We start from the raw sequence: 17,275 nt of genomic DNA, 5'->3' as shown, positions 1-17,275 counted from the left end.
CCGCCCGCGATGCCCGGCAGGGTCAGGCAGCCGCCCTGAGCCGGCGGGGGTGCGGGTGCTGGCACTGCCAGGCTCCTCTGCCCCCAGCCCATGTCCAGGCAGCGAGGGGCCGCCCTGGAGGCTGAGCGGGACGCTGAGGGACCCTCCTGTGCCGGGCCCGCGGCCCCGGCTGACCTCCCCTGCGAAGTGGCGGCGGGCGGGTGGGCGGCGGGGATCCAGGGAGAGCCCGTGTCCGGCGCTGGGTGAGAAGGTCCCTCAGTCTGTCCACGGCCGTCTTCTCCAGTCACTTCCTGTCTGCGGAGCCGGACAAGCCGTCCTGGTGAGAGGCTTCCCCACCGTTCCTGACCAGCTGCCGCCGACCAGCTGCCGCCGACCAGCTGCCGCTGACCAGGTGCCGGCTGACCAGGTGCCACCGACCAGCTGCCGGCTGACCAGGTGCCGCTGACCAGCTACCGGCTGACCAGGTGCCTCTGACCAGCTGCCGCTGACCAGCTGCCGGCTGGCCAGGTGCCAGCTGACCAGGTGCCGCCGACCAGCTGCCTCTGACCAGGTGCCGCCGGCTGACCAGGTGCCTCTGACCAGGAGCCGGCTGACCAGGTGCCTCTGACCAGGTGCCGGCTGACCAGCTGCCAGCTGACCAGGTGCCGCTGACCAGGAGCCGGCTGTGGGCACTGCTGTGGCGCCCCCTCCGGGCTCCGGGGACCAGGTGCCGGCAGCTCAGTCCCTGGGATCTGGGGAGCGGCCGGCGTGGCCCTTGTCCCTCTGTGTTTGGGCTCTGACAGCTGAGAGGGCCACATTCAAGTTCGTCCGCAGATCCCAGGGGCTCAGGGCCGTCCCCGTGCACGGATCCGCGAGCGGCTGGCCCAGGCGCAGGCGGCTGTGTGACACGGAGCTGAGTCGTCACCTGAAGGTGGAGGTTTGGCCCCAGCCCCCTGCCCCGTGCCCGGACCCCCCATCCCCACCCCACTCCCGTCTGATTTCAGCTCCACCCTGCTGCCTCTCCCGGGCCGGCCCCGGCGGGAAGCCGGCCTCCAAGGCTGCATGAATAATGGAACTGAGGTAGTCCGGTTAAAAATAGAGACTCTTCCTAATAAATATTTCACATCCTGCCCTCGGGCTGGAGAGGGGGAGTGAAGCGTTATCGAACCCCAGGCCGGAGGGGAGCCGGGCCTCAGACCCTCCTCAGCGATGTCCGCGGAAACAGCCCACATGGTGCCCAGAACCGCAGCCGGGAGCCACCGCTGCTGAGGGGCTGGTCACCCCCAAGTTCATGGAGGCCCCTCAGTCCCAAAATGCCCCTCTGTTAGTGGGGCTCGGGGTCCAGACGAGCCAGAGGCAGGCTGGTCATGAGCCCCGCTGTGCAGAGGGCCGCCCCTCCCGGGGTGGGGCCCGGGAGGGAGAGGAAGGGCTGGGCGGGGCGGGAGGCGTGGTTTGGGGCACTGGCCCATTACCCGAGACTCGGCTAACACCGTTCACGTGGAAGGCAGCGTGATGAGGGCCCTGGGATCCCAATGGGGCAGGTGCAGCCGAGGGACCCCTCCCCCAGGAGCTTCCCGGAGGCGGCAGCAGGGGCCGGTCTGCCCACACCAGCCACCTCGCAGGACCCCACCGGCAGGCCTGGGTGGTCAGAGTGTCCTCGCTCTCCAGGCAGGACACGGAGGTGGAGGCAGAGTGTGCGAGGCCGGGGGACCTTCCAGGGTTAGTCCCTCAGCCGGAACGGCAGCCCCACCCCCATCCGGGCTCCTGGGACTGAGCCAGAGGCCTTCCCTGTGAGGCCCCTGCCAGGGGGGGGACACGGGGAGGGAGGCGCACTCTGCCGCGGTGCCCAGCTGGCCTGAGGGCGTTGGGGCTTAGAACCCAGCACTCTGGGCGGCATGGAGGGTTCCAGGTCTGAATCCCTGCAGAGAGCGAGCTCCTAGCACCTGACAGAACTGGCACATCCTGTGGCATCCGTCCACCACAGCCTTCTCTCCCTTAGCGTTCCCCAGTGCGGTAACAATTGGTGGATGGGTTGATGGGTAGGTGGTGGATAGATGGATGGGTGGGTGGTGGATGGGTAGTGGGTAGATGGGTGGTAGATAGATGGATGGGTGAGTGGTGGATGGATGGATGGGTGGGTGAATGGGTGGATGAGTGGATGGGTGGGTGGATGGGTGGATGGGTGAATGGGTGGGTGGATGGGTGGATGGGTGAATGGATGGATGGATGGGTGGGTTGTTGGGTGAATGGGTGGGTGGATGGGTGAATGGGTGGGTGGATGGGTGAATGGGTGAATGGATGGGTGGATGGGTGGATGAGTGGATGGGTGGATGGGTGAATGGGTGGGTGGCGGATGGGTGGGTGGATGGATGGATGGATGGGTGGATGGGTGGATGGATGTGTGGATGGGTGAATGGGTGGATGAGTGGATGGGTGGATGGGTGAATGGGTGGGTGGATGGGTGAATGGGTGAATGGATGGTGAATGGGTGGATGGGTGGATGGGTGAATGGGTGGGTGGCGGATGGGTGGGTGGATGGATGGATGGATGGGTGGATGGGTGGATGGATGTGTGGATGGGTGAATGGGTGGATGAGTGGATGGGTGGATGGGTGAATGGTTGGGTGGCGGATGGGTGAATGGATAGAAGAAGGCCCATGGTACCAGGTTCCAGAAGGGACCTGATCACAGAATGAAAACGGGAGCTCAGACCCCTCAGGCCACCCAAGTGGACCGTGTAGGCTGTGGCATGGTCCCTCCCCTCCCTCCCCCGATCTACCCGAGCTTCCCCGTTCCCGGCAGAAAAGGCAAGGCCCGCCTTTCCCCCGGGAACCGGGAAGCTAGGGTAGATTGGGGGGAGGGACCAGGCCAGGCTGCGGGAGGACTGGCAGTGAAGCTCAGAGCGCTCAGAGCCAGGCCTCTCCCAGTGGTCCACGCAGGAGCGTGGCGGCGGACTGGTCGCTGCGGGAGCCAGGGGCACGCTGGGACGCGGCGATGCCTCCGGGGGCCCTGAGCCGCGCCGTGCGGTGCCAGGCGCCCCCGGCTCCGGGCGGGCCTGCGGCACAGACGCCGCCATCTCCCCGGAAAGGGCTCAGAAAGCCCGCGTCACCGTCCCCGCGCCGGTCCCTGCGGATTTGCAGCCTGGAAGGGAAGAGAACCAGAAACGCCCTCATTTCTCTGTGATTGAGGAAACGCGTAAAATATTCAGCTGGTGCTTAATAATTGATGGAGGCTCATCTCCGCGAGCGGGCGCCCATTTGGCAGGAGCCCCGGCTTCCAGCCCCAGCTGGCCCGCCTGCCGTCCCGTCTGGTTCCTCGGGCTCAGCTGACGCCGTCTGTGGGAGAGAAACCTCTATTGGTTGCCTCCTGCATGCGCCCTGACCAAGGCCCTGGCCGGGGCGGTAAGTGCCCTTTCCCAAAATAGAACCCAGGACTCTTTGGTCCGCAGACCGACGCTCTATCCACTGAGCACCACTGGCCGGGGCCGGGGCCGGGGCCAGGGTATGGGGGCACCCTGACTGGGCCTCATGGGACTTCCTGTCTCCTCCCCACCGCTCCCCCCCATCCCATCACCTCCTCCTGGCCCCGCCCCCTGCCTGATTTCTCTGACGGGGTGTGCGGACCCCACAGGGTAGGTTATGGGGTGGCTTATGCTCTGGGTGTTTCACAGTTAACTTCCTCCCTCACCTCCGATCCGGGGACTGGCAGAGGCACCTGTCCTGTAACCAGCCCCTGCCGGGCTTTGGGGTGTTGGTAGCTGAAAGCGATGAGCCCGGGGTGGGGGTGAGGGTGCTGAGCAGGGTCCCGTGCTGCCGAGCCTCCGCCACGTGGGGGGCCCTGCCCACCGGGACCAGGAGCAGCCAGTCTCCTCTGGTGGATTAACCCTCCACGTGTGGAGCCTCCGTTCACCGCGGGCTCTGTCCGCCTCCCAGCCCGCAACGTCTTCGGGAGAGGTTACTGGGCAGCAGGGTCAGTGAGGGCTGCTCTTTTTAAAAATATACTTTTATTGGTTTCAGAGAGGAAGGGGGGAGAGAGAGAGGGAGAGAGAGAGACAGAGAGAGACAGAGAGAGACACACAGAGAGAGAGATGATGATGATGATGATGAGAGAGGATCATGGATCGGCTGCCTCCTGCACACTGCACACTGGGGATGGAGCCCAAAACCCGGGCCTGTGTCCTGACCGGGAATCAAACCGTGACCTCCAGGTTCATTGGTTGACGCCCAACCCCTAACCCCTCCCCCTCCCCCCCAACACACACACACACACACACACACACACACACACCCGGCCGGGCGAGAAGGCTGTTCTTCGGAAGTGAGAGGAGAGCAGTGACAGCTCCTGCACCATCAGGCCCAGCCCGGGAGCTCAGCTCTGGGACTGACTCAGGATAGCCCAGCTCACAGAGGCTGAGGGAAGCACCCAGTGCTTCCCCCCCCAGCCGGGCCTCGTCCCGGAGCCCCGAGGGAACCGTCGGAGAGGCCCCAGATGGACAGGGTGTCTGGGCGGGGCCGGGCTTGAACCCGAGGCTCCTGCCCAGCCTTCCTGCGTCTCCCCCGCTCGGCCGCCTGCTGTGGCCATGGCCGTGGCCTCAGAACCTCAATGTCACGCTCTTCCTCGGAGGCCAAGTTAACGGCCAGACCTGAAGCCCGTGTGCGGCCAGCATGTGTCCTCCTGGGCCCGGAGGGAAGACACAGCGGGCGGACCGTCTCTGCGCGCGGCCTGGGTGCGGCCGGCCGGGAGGGCGAGGATGAGCGGATGGACCGCTCTGTGTGCAGCAGAGAGAGCTGGAGGTCCCGCTAGGCCCGCGGTCGGCAAACTCATCGGTCCACAGAGCCAAATACCAACAGCACGATTGACATTCCTTTGGAGAGCCACATTTTTAAAACTTAAACTTCTCGCGAGCCGCGGTTTGCCGACCACGGCACTAGACCAAGGCGGGATGCGGCGGAGCGGGGCAGGGGTGGGTGGTGTGGGGCAGGGCGGGGGGGGGGGGCAGGCGGGGCGGGGAGGGGTGGGTGGTGTGGAGCGGGGCGGGGGGGGGGGCGGGATGCGGTGGGGCGGGGAGGGGTGGGTGGTGTGGGGCGGGGCGGGGGGAGGGGCAGGCGGGGCGGGGCGGGGGTGGGTGGTGTGGGGCAGGGGGGGCGGCAGGCGGGGCGGGGAGGGGTGGGTGGTGTGGGGCAGGGGGGCGGCAGGCGGGGCGGGGAGGGGTGGGTGGTGTGGGGCAGGGGGGCGGCAGGCGGGGCGGGGAGGGGTGGGTGGTGTGGGGCAGGGGGGCGGCAGGCGGGGCGGGGAGGGGTGGGTGGTGTGGGGCAGGGCGGGGGGGGCTGGGATGCGGCGGGGCGGGGAGGGGTGGGTGGTGTGGGGCAGGGCGGGGGGGGGGCAGGCGGGGCGGGGAGGGGTGGGTGGTATGGGGCAGGGCGGAGGGGGGGGCCGGGCGGGGCGGGGCAGGCCTCCAGGGAGAACACGGTCCGGGCACACGGCAGAGAGAGGAAGCCTGTGCCGTTTCCCGATGTGCAGCCGCGGCCTGGGCACATTGGCGTTGTCACTCCCGTCACCGCCCTCTGTCTCCGGGGGTGCTCGTCCTCCCAGCCCGCAGTGTGTGCCAGGACGCCCGGCGCCCGCCCAGCCCGCCAGCCCCCGTCCCGCCTCTGCCTCCCGGAGCCTCCGGGAGAGCCGCAGCGGGGCCCTGGGTCTCAGTGTCCGCGGCCCCGCGTGGCAGCAGGCGTCTGCGTGTCCTTCCTGTCGGGGTGAAGCCTGTTCCGTGGGCTGGACAGACCCCGTTCACCGCCGTCTGCGGAGGCCTGTTCCTACCTTTATTTATTTTTAATATATGTGATCGATTTCCGAGCGGAAGGGAGAGGGAGAGACAGGCACACCGACGATGAGAGAGAATCGCTGATCAGCTGCCTCCTGCACGCCCCACGCTAGGAATAAAGCTTACAAACCGGGCCTGTGCCCTGACGGGAATTGAACCCTGACCACCTGGCTCATAGGTTGACTGAGCCACGCTGGCTGGGTCGGAGGGCGCACTGGGTGGCTTCTTGTTGTGCAGGAAGAGGTATCGGGGTCCAGTGCCCCCCCACCCGCTCCCAGCCCTGCCTCCACCGGCATCTCACTGGCCAAGACCCGTCTCAAGGCCCAGCCTGGGGTGCGGGGTCGAGGAGCGGGCCTGCCTCCAGGAAGAGCGAGGTCACCAGGCGGAGGGGGACGCAGGGGGGTGCAGGACTGGGGCCGCTCTGCTGCCTTTCCGGAATGTTCCGACCGGAGCTGGGGGAGCGCCCGCCTCGGGTCCACGCTGGCCGGGCCGGGGTCTGAATCCCCCCGTGGGTGCTGGGTTCCGGCCCTGTTCCCTGACTCTCAGTCCGCGGGTGAGTCCCACACGCCCGCGAGGTACACGGCTGCGGGCTGACCGGCCTCGGCCGGCCCCTCCCTCCTCGGCCCGCAGCCCGGCTCCCGGGAAGGAGCGCGGCCGGACTGACAGGATGAGGATGCGCAGAGCGCTCCGGGCCTTGGGGGAGGGGCCTGGAAAGTGCCAGGATCTAAGGGAGCCCAGCAGGCGCTCCGCCACCTCGGCTGCCAGACTCACTCTTTTGGTGTCTGTGTGTGTGTGTGCACACACATTGGCACCATGTGCATGTAGTTGTGTGCACATGTGCTTGCGCACATGTTGCATGACCATCTGTGTTGTGCGTGCATGCATGACACTGCACATTTATGTGACATATGTGTGCACATGTACATACACGTGTGCCCATGTGTTTCATGTGCATTTGTGTTGTGTGCACACATGTGCCTGTGTGCATGTGTGCCTACGTGTTGTGTGTGTTTAAGTGGTGTGTGTGTGTCTGCTTGTTGCATGTGTGTGTGGTGTGTGTATGCATGTGTGTGTCTGGCGCGTTGTATTTGTGTAGCATGTGTGCATATGTGTTACGTGTGTGAACATATGTGTTGTGTGTCTGTGCGTGGTGTGTGTGTGCATGTGTGCACGTGTGTGTGTCTCCCTGTCCGGATTGTGGTGTGCAGCTTCCTTGCCTGGCTCTGCCCTGAAGGGCTGGATTGTGAAAAGGCCCGGCCGTGTCCCAGGGCAGACAGGCCCCGACCACGACTCCACGCCCTGCTCTGGGGTCTGGCGCTCACAGGCTTTCTGTCCGCGGCGGAGGCAGGAAGGGCGGGCGGCCCGGGTGCGGGAGGCGGGCACCTGGCTCGCCATATGCCGGATGGGACTTAGGAGCGGCTTTCGTCATTACAGAGGCTGCGTGGAAGGCTAATGCTCCGCGGCCGGCTGACGGGGGCCAGGGGTCCGGGGCCCGGCCGCTGCGCCCGCACACGTCCGGCCTGCCCTGTCCGTCACGGGGCGAGGCTGCTGCGAGGCCTCGGTCTTCACACACGCATGGCCCGGAGCCGTGTTCTCAGCCAGGGACGCCGTGTCCCGGGATCATTTGGCAAAGCCTGCGGCCTCTCCTGCTGTCTCGGCAGGGAGGAAGGAGGAGGGAGGGGGAGGAGGGAGGAGGGAGGAGGGAGGAGGAACGAGGGAGGAGGCGGAGGGGGGAGGGAAGAGGAGGAGCTGCGGCAGCAGGGCTGGAGGCTGGGACGGAGTCATCGGCCCACGGTGGAGTCATCGGCCCAGCGGCCGGAGCGTGACTCAGCCGCGGCAGGAAGCACGCTGCTCTGTGGACTCAGCGGTGACGAGGAGCAGCCGTGTGACGCCCCCGCAGGAGGCCCCGCGGGGCCGTCAGCACGGAGAGGCCGGCGGGGGGAGTGTGGGCGCCACAGGGATGTCTCCATACCACTGGGCAGGCACATGGAGTGACGTTTAAGACACTGTTTCCTTATGTGTATTTACCAGGTTTAAATATATATATATATATATTATTAATTGATCTCAGAGAGGAAGGGGGAGGGAGAGAGAGATAGAAGCATCGAAGATGACAGAGGCTCATGGACCGGCTGCCTCCTGCACGCCCCTCACCCCCACCCACACCAGGGACTGAGCCGCAACCTGGACCCGTGCCCTGACCGGGACCGACCTCCTGTTCCCAGGTCCACACGCAGCCCTGAGCGCACCTGCCTGCCTCCAGGGGGCAGGGGCCACAGACAGGTGTAGGGAGCCGTGACGTCAGCGGGGCCCAGGGCGCGAGCGGGAAGTGCTGGGCGGAGGAGTGGTGCCGGAGGGAGGGTGCGGCCGGCGAGGCCCCCCCCCTCCCCCCCCTGCCCGCCGCCGTGGCTGCCGGAGGCGGGGCTGGGCGTGACCGTGTCAGCGCGGGGAGGCTGGCCCCGGGACCCCGGGTGGTGCTGGGAACCGGTGTGTCCTGCGTGAACTGGCCCGGAGGCTCCTGATACACGTGAAGCTGTCACAAAATCGCTTTGCAAGATGCCCACCCAGCCCTGTCCCGTCAGCCTCTCCCCTCAGGGCGTCACCTCGCCTTCTCCCCGCCCAGGTGAGAGCCCCGAGGCGCAGGGAGGCGGGTGCCTGTGGGCGCAGAGCCCGTGGGCACAGAGCTCGCCGCACCCAGCAGGCGGGGTCTCCCCGCAGGGCCCGGTGCAGTGCCCGCCGCCGAGCGCTCTCCCGTGTGCCGGCAGCGTCAGGGGCAGGGCGGGCGGGACCAGGTCCCCTTGGGGATGCAACTGGCTCCTGAGAAACTGCCTGGATGGTTTGGGATCTGCCCGGATCGTTTGGGATCTGCCTGGATGGTTTGGGATCTGCCCGGATCGTTTGGGATTTGCCTGGATGGTTTGGGATCTGCCCAGATCCATTGTCTCTGAGATGGAGCCCAGGGCGTGGGGGCCGCATGGTGGACGGGGCCCCGGGCACAGCCTTGGAGGTGGCCTGGGCCCGAGGTCGGCTCTGACCTTGGTGGCGTGGCCATCAGCCTGGGACAGTCTTGGGTCCTGCTGCAGCCGGCTCCGGGAGCGGGTCTCCGAGGCTGCCCGGTGCCCCCTCGCCTCCCGAGGTGAAGACCTCGAACCCGGGGAGGCAGCGTGCCGGCTGCTGCTGTCTGTGATTATCACTAGAGGCGGGGCTCACGGAGTGCGGACACAGGAGGGTCCCTCGGCCTGGCCCCATCAGGGCTGATCTGCAGGGTGGCTGGCAGGGTGCTGGGCACCCCCTGGAACCCACCTTGGCTGGCCTGGGGCCTATGGGCTCGGGGCAGCTCCTGTGCTGAGTGTCTGCCCCTGGTGGTCAGTGTGTGTCATAGCGACCCGTCGTTCTACCATTTGGTTGATTTGCATATTAGGCTTTTATTATATAGGGTTATGTAGGATTATATAGGGTTACGTAGGGTTACATAGGATTTATAGGATCATTTCAATTCCATCCCGTCAGCCTGCGGCTTCTATCAAGCTGCCAGGAAAGCCCTGCCGGGGGTGGGGGGGGTGGCTCAGGGGAGTGCTGGTCCCCGGGGGCAGGGGAACCAGGGGACCGTCCCTCTGGGGGGCGCTGCGGAAGGGACTGCCAGACTCCAAGGAGAGGGCCGGCTTCTTGCTCGCCCCAGCGCTCCCCCCACACACTTTTTGGGAACCCTACTGAGATGCCTGGCAATGGAACCTCACTCCAAACAGGAGACGGGGAGACACGTACGAGTGGGTACAGGCCCTCGCGGCTCCTCAGGGCGAGGACGCAGAGCCAGGCTGTGGGAAGGACCAGCTCAGACTCCCCCTGGCGCCTCCTCCGTTAGAGACGGGGCAGAGTGGCGGGGACGGAGCAGGGGGGGTGATGCCCACACGGCGGGAAGGCCGCAGAGCTGCCTGGCACCTCTCCCCGGCGCTCGCTGGCCGGGCCGCCTGTTGGGGCGCCGCTGCCCTGGGGTGACTCGGGGCGGCCCATCCATCCGCCCGCCAGCAGACCGAGCGCCGTGACAGCCAGCCAGACACTCCCCGGGCAGCTGGGCGTCTGCGACAGCCACGTGCCCTCCCCTCTGAGCGGGGCATTCATCTCCGAGGGCGAGACGGGGATGTCTGTCCTGCCTGTGCTCCTCCGAGCCAGCAGGAGCTGCACGCTGGGCGTCTGCTCCCGCAGCCCGGAGCCCCAGCCCCAGCCCCCAGCCCCCCCCCAGCCCCCCAGCCCCACCCCCAGCCCCCTGCCTCCCCCCAGCCCCCTGTCTCCCCTCAGCCCCCCAGTCCCGCCCCCAGCCCCCTGCCGCCCCCCAGCCCCGCCCCCAGCCCCCTGCCTCCCCCCAGCCCCCTGCCTCCCCCCAGCCCCCAGCCCCGCCCCCAGCCCCCTGCCTCCCCCCAGCCCCCTGCCTCCCCCCAGCCCCCTGCATCCCCCCAGCCCCCTGCCTCCCCCCAGCCCCCCAGCCCCGCCCCCAGCCCCCTGCCTCCCCCCAGCCCCCTGCCTCCCCCCAGCCCCCCAGCCCCGCCCCCAGCCCCCCTGCCTCCCCCCAGCCCCTTAGCCCCGCCCCCAGCCCCCTGCCTCCCCCCAGCCCCCTGCCTCCCCCCAGCCCCCTGCCTCCCCCCAGCCCCCCTGCCCCGCCCCCAGCCCCCTGCCTCCCCCCAGCCCCCCAGTCCCGCCCCAGCCCCCTGCATCCCCCCAGTCCCGCCCCCAGCCCCCTGCCTCCCCCCAGCCCCCCAGTCCCGCCCCAGCCCCCTGCCTCCCCCCAGCCCCCCTGCCCCGCCCCCAGCCCCCTGCCTCCCCCCAGCCCCCCAGTCCCGCCCCAGCCCCCTGCATCCCCCCAGTCCCGCCCCCAGCCCCCTGCCTCCCCCCAGCCCCCCTGCCCCGCCCCCAGCCCCCTGCCTCCCCCCAGCCCCCCAGTCCCGCCCCAGCCCCCTGCATCCCCCCAGTCCCGCCCCCAGCCCCCTGCCTCCCCCCAGCCCCCCTGCCCCGCCCCAGCCCCCTGCCTCCCCCCAGCCCCCCAGTCCCGCCCCAGCCCCCTGCATCCCCCCAGTCCCGCCCCCAGCCCCCCCGTGCCTCCCCCCAGCCCCCCAACCTCCAAGCCCCACACTCCTCGCCCCAGCCCCCCAACCCCACAGCTCACCCCCAGCCCCAGTCTAGCCGTGCTCCAGCCTTCGGTTCCAAGGAGGACGTGACTGGCCTGCCTGGGGCGCTTTCCCGCCTCCCCGGAGAGCTGTCCATCAAAAGGAAAATGGGGCCGAGCCACGTGGCTCCGTGGTTGAGCATCGACCTTTGAACCAGAGGTCAGGGTTCGATTCCCGCTGGGACCGGCTCTCGTGGCGGTGTGTGAGGGTGCCAGGGCCGCATCGGTTCGTTGGCTCCATCCTCGCGGCGTCTCTAAGGAGCAGAACCGACCATTTCCGTTTCACTCAGGAAACCGGGCCTCGGTGCTGTCAGCACCCGCCCGGGTCCCAGCCGCCCCCAGAGCGAGCGTGTGACTCTGTCTGCGTCCCCACCGGCCCGAGGCTCAGTGTGTGTCCGGGGAAGGCCAGGGCACGGGACGCTGCGGCTCCTGTGGGCTCCAGGGTGCCGCCCCGCCCGGCCGGCCGGCCCGGCCCAGCAGGGCACCGGATCAGTCTGTCTCAATCTCCTGGCAAAGCGGACGCAGAGCGGGAGCTTAAGAGAATTAGGGAGCTAATTCCCAGGAAGAGGGCGGGGCTCACGGGCCACGCGGGTGAGTAGATTCCTGGCAGGCGCCCTCTCAGCCCCATCAGAGGCGGAGGCCAGGCGGGTCAGCAGGCCCCCCCCCACCCCCCCGCCTCACCTATTTTTAAAAATATATTTTATTGATTTTTTACAGAGAGGAAGGGAGAGAGATAGCTAGAAACATCGACCAGCTGCCTCCAGCACACCCCTTACCGGGGATGTGCCCGCAACCAAGGTACATGCCCTTGACCGGAATAGAACCCAGGACCCTTTAGCCTACAGGCCGACGCTCTATCCACTGAGCCACACCTGCCAGGACTAAACTCTGGGCCTTGCGTGCTCACAACGGTACCCTGCTTTGGCCCCCGCAGGTCTGCGGGCCCTGGTCGCCAAGGAACCCGAGGGGTCCTGGGGCTGCCCTCCCTGCTAGACCCAGCCCTCTCCCCCCACCTGGGATGTCAGCGATTGAACCAAGAACTTCTACCCGGCGCTGTGTGGGAGGCGGGAGCGGCGTGGGCTGGCACGTCCCCTCGACGCTGAGGGACACGGGAGCTTGAGGCGGACCCCGGAGGCCAGCGCCCGAGCCACGCTGAGAAGGGGGTCTGCTCGGCGCCCGCCTGAGGCTCCAGGTTAATGACACGCTGGCTCTGTGCCAGTGGGTGCTGGCATTGCCCTGGGCGCCACTCTGCCCTGGGCGCCCACTCTGCCCTGGGCGCCCACTCTGCCCGGGCGCCCACTCTGCCCGGGGTGCCCACTCTGCCCGGGCGCCCACTCTGCCCGGGCGCCATGGGGGTTCAATCTACCCTCCAGGGTGGGTCTGCTACCCCAGCTTTACAGCGGAGGACACTAAGGCCACTGGGAGGGAAAGCCAGACTGCTGAGACGCGGGTCCTGGTGAGCCGGAGACCAACCCCGATGGCACGGAGGGAGACAGCGTCTGGGCGCCCCGCCGCTCTGTGGAAGGTTCCCGGGAGCCTCAGGGACCCCGAGTGCATAGGGAAGCGCTGCTGGCCGCCGCGGCCCCCCTCCCCCGGACCCAGGTCCTGCACAGGGACCATGAGCCGGCCGGCCCGGGGCCACCAGAGACACGAGGCAGCGCCGGGCCTGCCTCCGCAGGGCGCTACAGGCTCCGTTGCTCCCACACACACGAAGCTGCCTCAGAATGAAGTGCCCGGCAGGGAGGACGGTGAAACAAAAAATCGCAGCCGCTGAAATTGCTTTTCTGCCAACAAAAAAGGAAATCTGATGGATGCTGGGAGAGACACGACAGGCGCAAAAAATAAATAAATAAAAAAGACCCCTGTCTTCTCCTGGCATCTTATCCTGGGCTCTTTCTGAAGCTTTCGCTGCGTTTTCAAAATCTGGGAGAGAACAGGAAAAGGGATCGATTCCTTTCATCTCAGAGGCATGCGGGTCCATGTGTAATCACGAAAAGATTGTTTTTCAAAATCAATTAACACAGTTTCATTTGTAGGCTTGGCTTTGATCGCATGCAGCCAAGAACAGCGGCGACAAACCCTGGAAAGCAGAATTGTGGTAACCATGGCGACGGGGTGGGGGCGGGGACCGCACTCGCCTCGTCCCCCGAAGCGCGGCCGGAACACTCCGAGGTCGTTTGGCCCGTCGGCCACACCGTAGGGCGCGGTGCATGCTGGGTCTCGGCAATATGGCGTCCTCCTTGACGTGCAGATGAGAGGAGTTTCACTGTAGCTTCAAACCCGAGGACAAAACTCCGCACACCCCATAAGCCCACGATACCCGTCTTGTGCGCGGCTGCGCCCGGCTGGGCTCCGGGAACTCGCGCTCGGGCCGGAGAGGGGCGCGCGCGCGGAGGTCAGGCCGGCCGGGTCGCGGGCCCGGCGTGAGCAGCGGCTGCGGGCGAGCACGATGGGCCGGTCCTGGCTGCGGCCGCAGCAGCTGCGGCGAGTGCGGGACCCGCAGGGCTGAGCGCGGCTGGCGGAGCCCCAGCGCCCCGGGCCCCTTCCCTGCGGCCGGACCCTCCGCCCCGCGGGACCGGCGGCCGGAGGCCGGGAGCGGGGTCACCGTGAGGCCTCGGGTGGCGCCCGCCGTGACAGCTCGGCCTGCGGCCTGGGACCCGGGGGCCTGTGCGTCCCCCCCGGCGCTCCCGCCCCCACGTCCCGCCCCGAGTGAGGCAGCCGGGCCTCCCAGACCCGGGCCCGCTGAGGGTCCCCGGCACCCCGCCCACTGCCTCCTCCGCCCCGGTCTCCGCCGCCTCGCCGGCCGCGGCGCACACGACGCCGTAAGGCTGGAGGTGCTCGAGCGCCTGCTGCCCCGGACCCCCCCGCCCCCGCCCGCCCCGATGGAGGCTGAGCTGCTGCAGTCGCCTCTGCTGGGGCTCGGGGAGGAGGACGAGGCCGACCTGACGGACTGGAACCTGCCTTTGGCCTTCATGAAGAAGCGGCACTGTGAGAAGATCGAGGGCTCCAAGTCCTTGGCCCAGAGCTGGAGGATGAAGGACCGGGTAAGTGGACCCCGCGCCCCTTCCGTCTCGGTCCTTGGGAACGCCGATGCCTTCTTGTTCCGTGTCCCCCAGCCACATGGCGCAGGTTAACTGAAAAGCAGAGCCATGTCAGACTCCGGCTGCTGGCCCGAGTGTCCACTCCAACCAAGTTCTGATGGAGACACAAAAGTTAGGCAGTTTCCCAGCGCCGGCGCTGCAGGCATGTATCTGCGCTCGCGCCGATGAACTTGGTGCTGAGAGCACCCAGGGAGGACCCCTCGGCTGCTCCTGCTCGCACCCGGGGTGACCTCTGCGGAGTTCACGCTCCTGCAGGTCCGTCCCGGGAAGTGAAGCGGGCGTCTAAGCTGGTGTGCTAGGAAACAAAGTTACCGGCAGGTGTTCGGCCGGTTACAAATGGATAGAAAGTTACTTCAAAGTTACCGTGAACTTCAGCACAGCCTTCTAACGGAAACGGTGGGTCTGGACCCCGACTTTCCTCCTTTTGTGGGGTGTCCCTCCGCTATAACCTGGAGGCAGACTTTCTCCAGGAGCGGAGTTAGAGTACGATGGGTTGGAACTCGGGTCCAGGTTTTTAGGGGCGTCGCCAGGATGTTGGGGTGTGGACAGCGACTCACAAGCCGCTGGCAGGAAAGAAAACAGCCAGTTTGGTTGACTCTGGCCTTAACCACCGTCTGCTCCCTGGTCCCTGAGCAAAGGGGCAGGACCGTGTCACGGTGCACACTTAGTACCTGTGTTTTGTGGTTTATTTCTCCTTCAAGACCGTCTTTATTCACATGAACGTTTCGGTGGTTAAGAGGGGTGCTGTTATAATTCCGTGTGATCGCTCTGGGCTTATGAATATGCTTATAGAGATAATTGTTTGGGGTGTACAATGTCAGACATACATAAGATTACTGTTACGTGATTCTAGTTAACCGCAATGCAAGACAGAAACCATCCCCCCACGCCACAATATTTGGAATTTAATTTTAAAAATCAATTTGCAATGAATATTATAAAAATTAATATGTTACAATTTGGGTGTTCTTGATTATTTCAGCTGAAAATTCTCACAAAAAAGGATTTTAAAGTTGGTCTGGGCTGCACTTAGGGAAAACTTTTTTTTTTTTTTTTTTTTTTTTTTTACGCATTGCGTGTGGGGAAGGACCACTGCTTGCGTCTACAGACGCTTACTAGTATGGCGTACAGTGGGTTAAAAAGTTAGGAACAGCCCTGACCCTATCAGTGGATAGAGCATCGGTCTGCAGACTGAAGGGTCCCAGGTTCGATTCCGGTCAAGAGCATGTACATTGGTTTCTGGCACATCCGCAGTGGGGAGTGTGCAGGAGGCAGCTGATCGAAGTTTCTCTTTCATTGATGTTTCTAACTCTCTATCCTTCTCCCTTCCTCTCTGCAAAAAATCAATAAACAAACAAAAACAAAAAAACATGCAGAACCTGACTATTTACTGGTAGTCAGGTGCACTAACTTTCCTTCCTTCCTTCCTTCCTTTTTTTCTTTTTGTCAGTCCTCACCAGAGGATATTTTCCCATTGGTTTTTAGAGAGAGTGGAAGGGAGGCAGAGAGACACAGAGAAACATCGATGTGAGAGAGACACACCAATTGGTTGCCTCCCACATGCACCCCAGCCGTGGCCAGCAGTCGAGCCTACAACCAAGGATGTGCCCTTGACCAGATTGAACCCATAACCCTTTGTCCACGGACCAACACCCGATGACCACTGAGCAAAACTGGCTGGGGTGCACTGACCTCGGTTCCCTTAGATTGTCCAGTTACAGCTGTTGGCAACAGCCAGTACAACAATAGCTGTTCGTTGTAAATGAATCAGAATCATACCTAACGTTTTACCGGATCGGCAGACGGTCTGTGTTTGGTGTGGGCGGGATCAGTCAGCGGTTCAGGGGCCGGAGGTGAAAGGCTGAGCAGGGCCGGCCGCCCCCTCCCCATGGCCGTTGTTCTGCTAGCGGCTCTCAACCCATAGGTCGGGACAAGGTTTCCTAAGACCACCGGGAAACACAGATGTTTACATTTCGATTCATAACAGTAGCAAAATGACAGTTAGGAAGTAGCAACAAAATGGTTTTATGGCTGGGGTCGCCGTAGTAAGAGGAGCCGGTTAAAGGGCTGCGGCGTCAGGGAGGTGGAGAACCGCGGCTCTAGAGGCTGGTGCTGTCCCCACAGCCCTCCTGCCTGTTCCGTCCCGTGGTTCTGCAGCCGCATCTTCGTGTTCCCTCGCTTGCTCTCCTGCATGGTTAATAGGTGGTTAAGCCCATCCATGGTATGTTTTACTTCAGAGACTATATTTTTAGTCTCTAGAAATGGTCTTTTTTTTTTTAAGTGTATTAAATTTTTTTTTACATATTTTTATTGATTTCAGAGAGGTAGAGAGATGGGGAGAGATAGAAACATTAATGATAAGAGAGAATCATTGATTGGTTGCCGTCTGCACGCCCACACCAGGGATGGAGCCCACAACCCAGGTGTGTGCCCTTGACCAGAATCGAACCTGGGTGCGCGGGTACGTGCTTTATCCACTGAGCCACACCGGCCAGGGCTAACCTAGGTCTGTGTCCTGACCAGCAATCAAACCGGTGACCTTTTGGTGCTCCGACCAACCGAGCCACCAGCCAGGGCTGAACTTATTGGGGTGACACTGGTTGATGAAATTATGCAGGAGGCCGTCTTTTGATAACCCTCACACGACTATGCGGGCCTAACCTCCTTGCAGCTCTGCCCTCGTGCCGTGCTGTGTTTTGAGGCTGTGATTGTGCGGTGCACGTGTGACACTGCGGCGTGCACGTGTGACGCCGTGCATCCTCCTGGCCAGTGCGTTCTGCACCGGGACCAGGTCCCTGTCGTGTCCCTCGCGGCGTTTTGCTCTGGCGTCTGTTGTGCAGCAGCATCGCGCACCGTTCTCTTCTGCGAGGCACCTGCACTGTTCATGCTTCTGTCCCGTTACAAACTTTCCTGTGTCCATCTGCCTCTCCTGTGTCTCTTACAAACAGCTTGTAGGTGGAGTGAAAAAACCAGTCCGACAATTTTTGTCTCTTGACTGGAGCGTTAGTGTGTTGACATTTACTTGGGCTTAAATCTGCCATCTCATTTGTGTTTTCTGTGCCTGTGCTGCTGCTTCTTAGGCCTCTTTGTGGGTCGGAAATACTTATTATTAATGTCTTCCTTCCCTGTTTCTAACGTGACACACTGTTCGCTCTCGTTGCATCATTTCCTAGGACAGCAGGGAGACAGGGAGCAGGCCAAGTGCAGCGGGACCCAGGCC

At 64.6% G+C, this 17,275-nt stretch overlaps 1 protein-coding gene across 2 annotated transcripts in view; it reads left to right on the top strand.

Annotated features, from left to right (window-relative positions):
* The first annotated feature begins 13,724 nt into the window (after positions 1-13,724).
* Positions 13,725-17,275, top strand: part of RPTOR (regulatory associated protein of MTOR complex 1) — a 56,985-nt gene continuing 53,434 nt past the window's right edge. For both annotated transcript variants that reach the window (XM_084861873.1, XM_084861872.1), the window contains exon 1: positions 13,725-13,998. In XM_084861873.1, the coding sequence (XP_084717999.1) occupies positions 13,837-13,998 (162 nt within the window). In that variant the 5' untranslated portion in view covers positions 13,725-13,836. The remainder of the gene's footprint in view (positions 13,999-17,275) is intronic.

Source organism: Pipistrellus hanaki (assembly GCF_964339955.1).
Source record: "Pipistrellus hanaki genome assembly, chromosome: 16".
Taxonomy (NCBI): Eukaryota; Metazoa; Chordata; class Mammalia; order Chiroptera; family Vespertilionidae; genus Pipistrellus; species Pipistrellus hanaki.
This window is presented reverse-complemented; position numbering and strand designations above follow the sequence as displayed.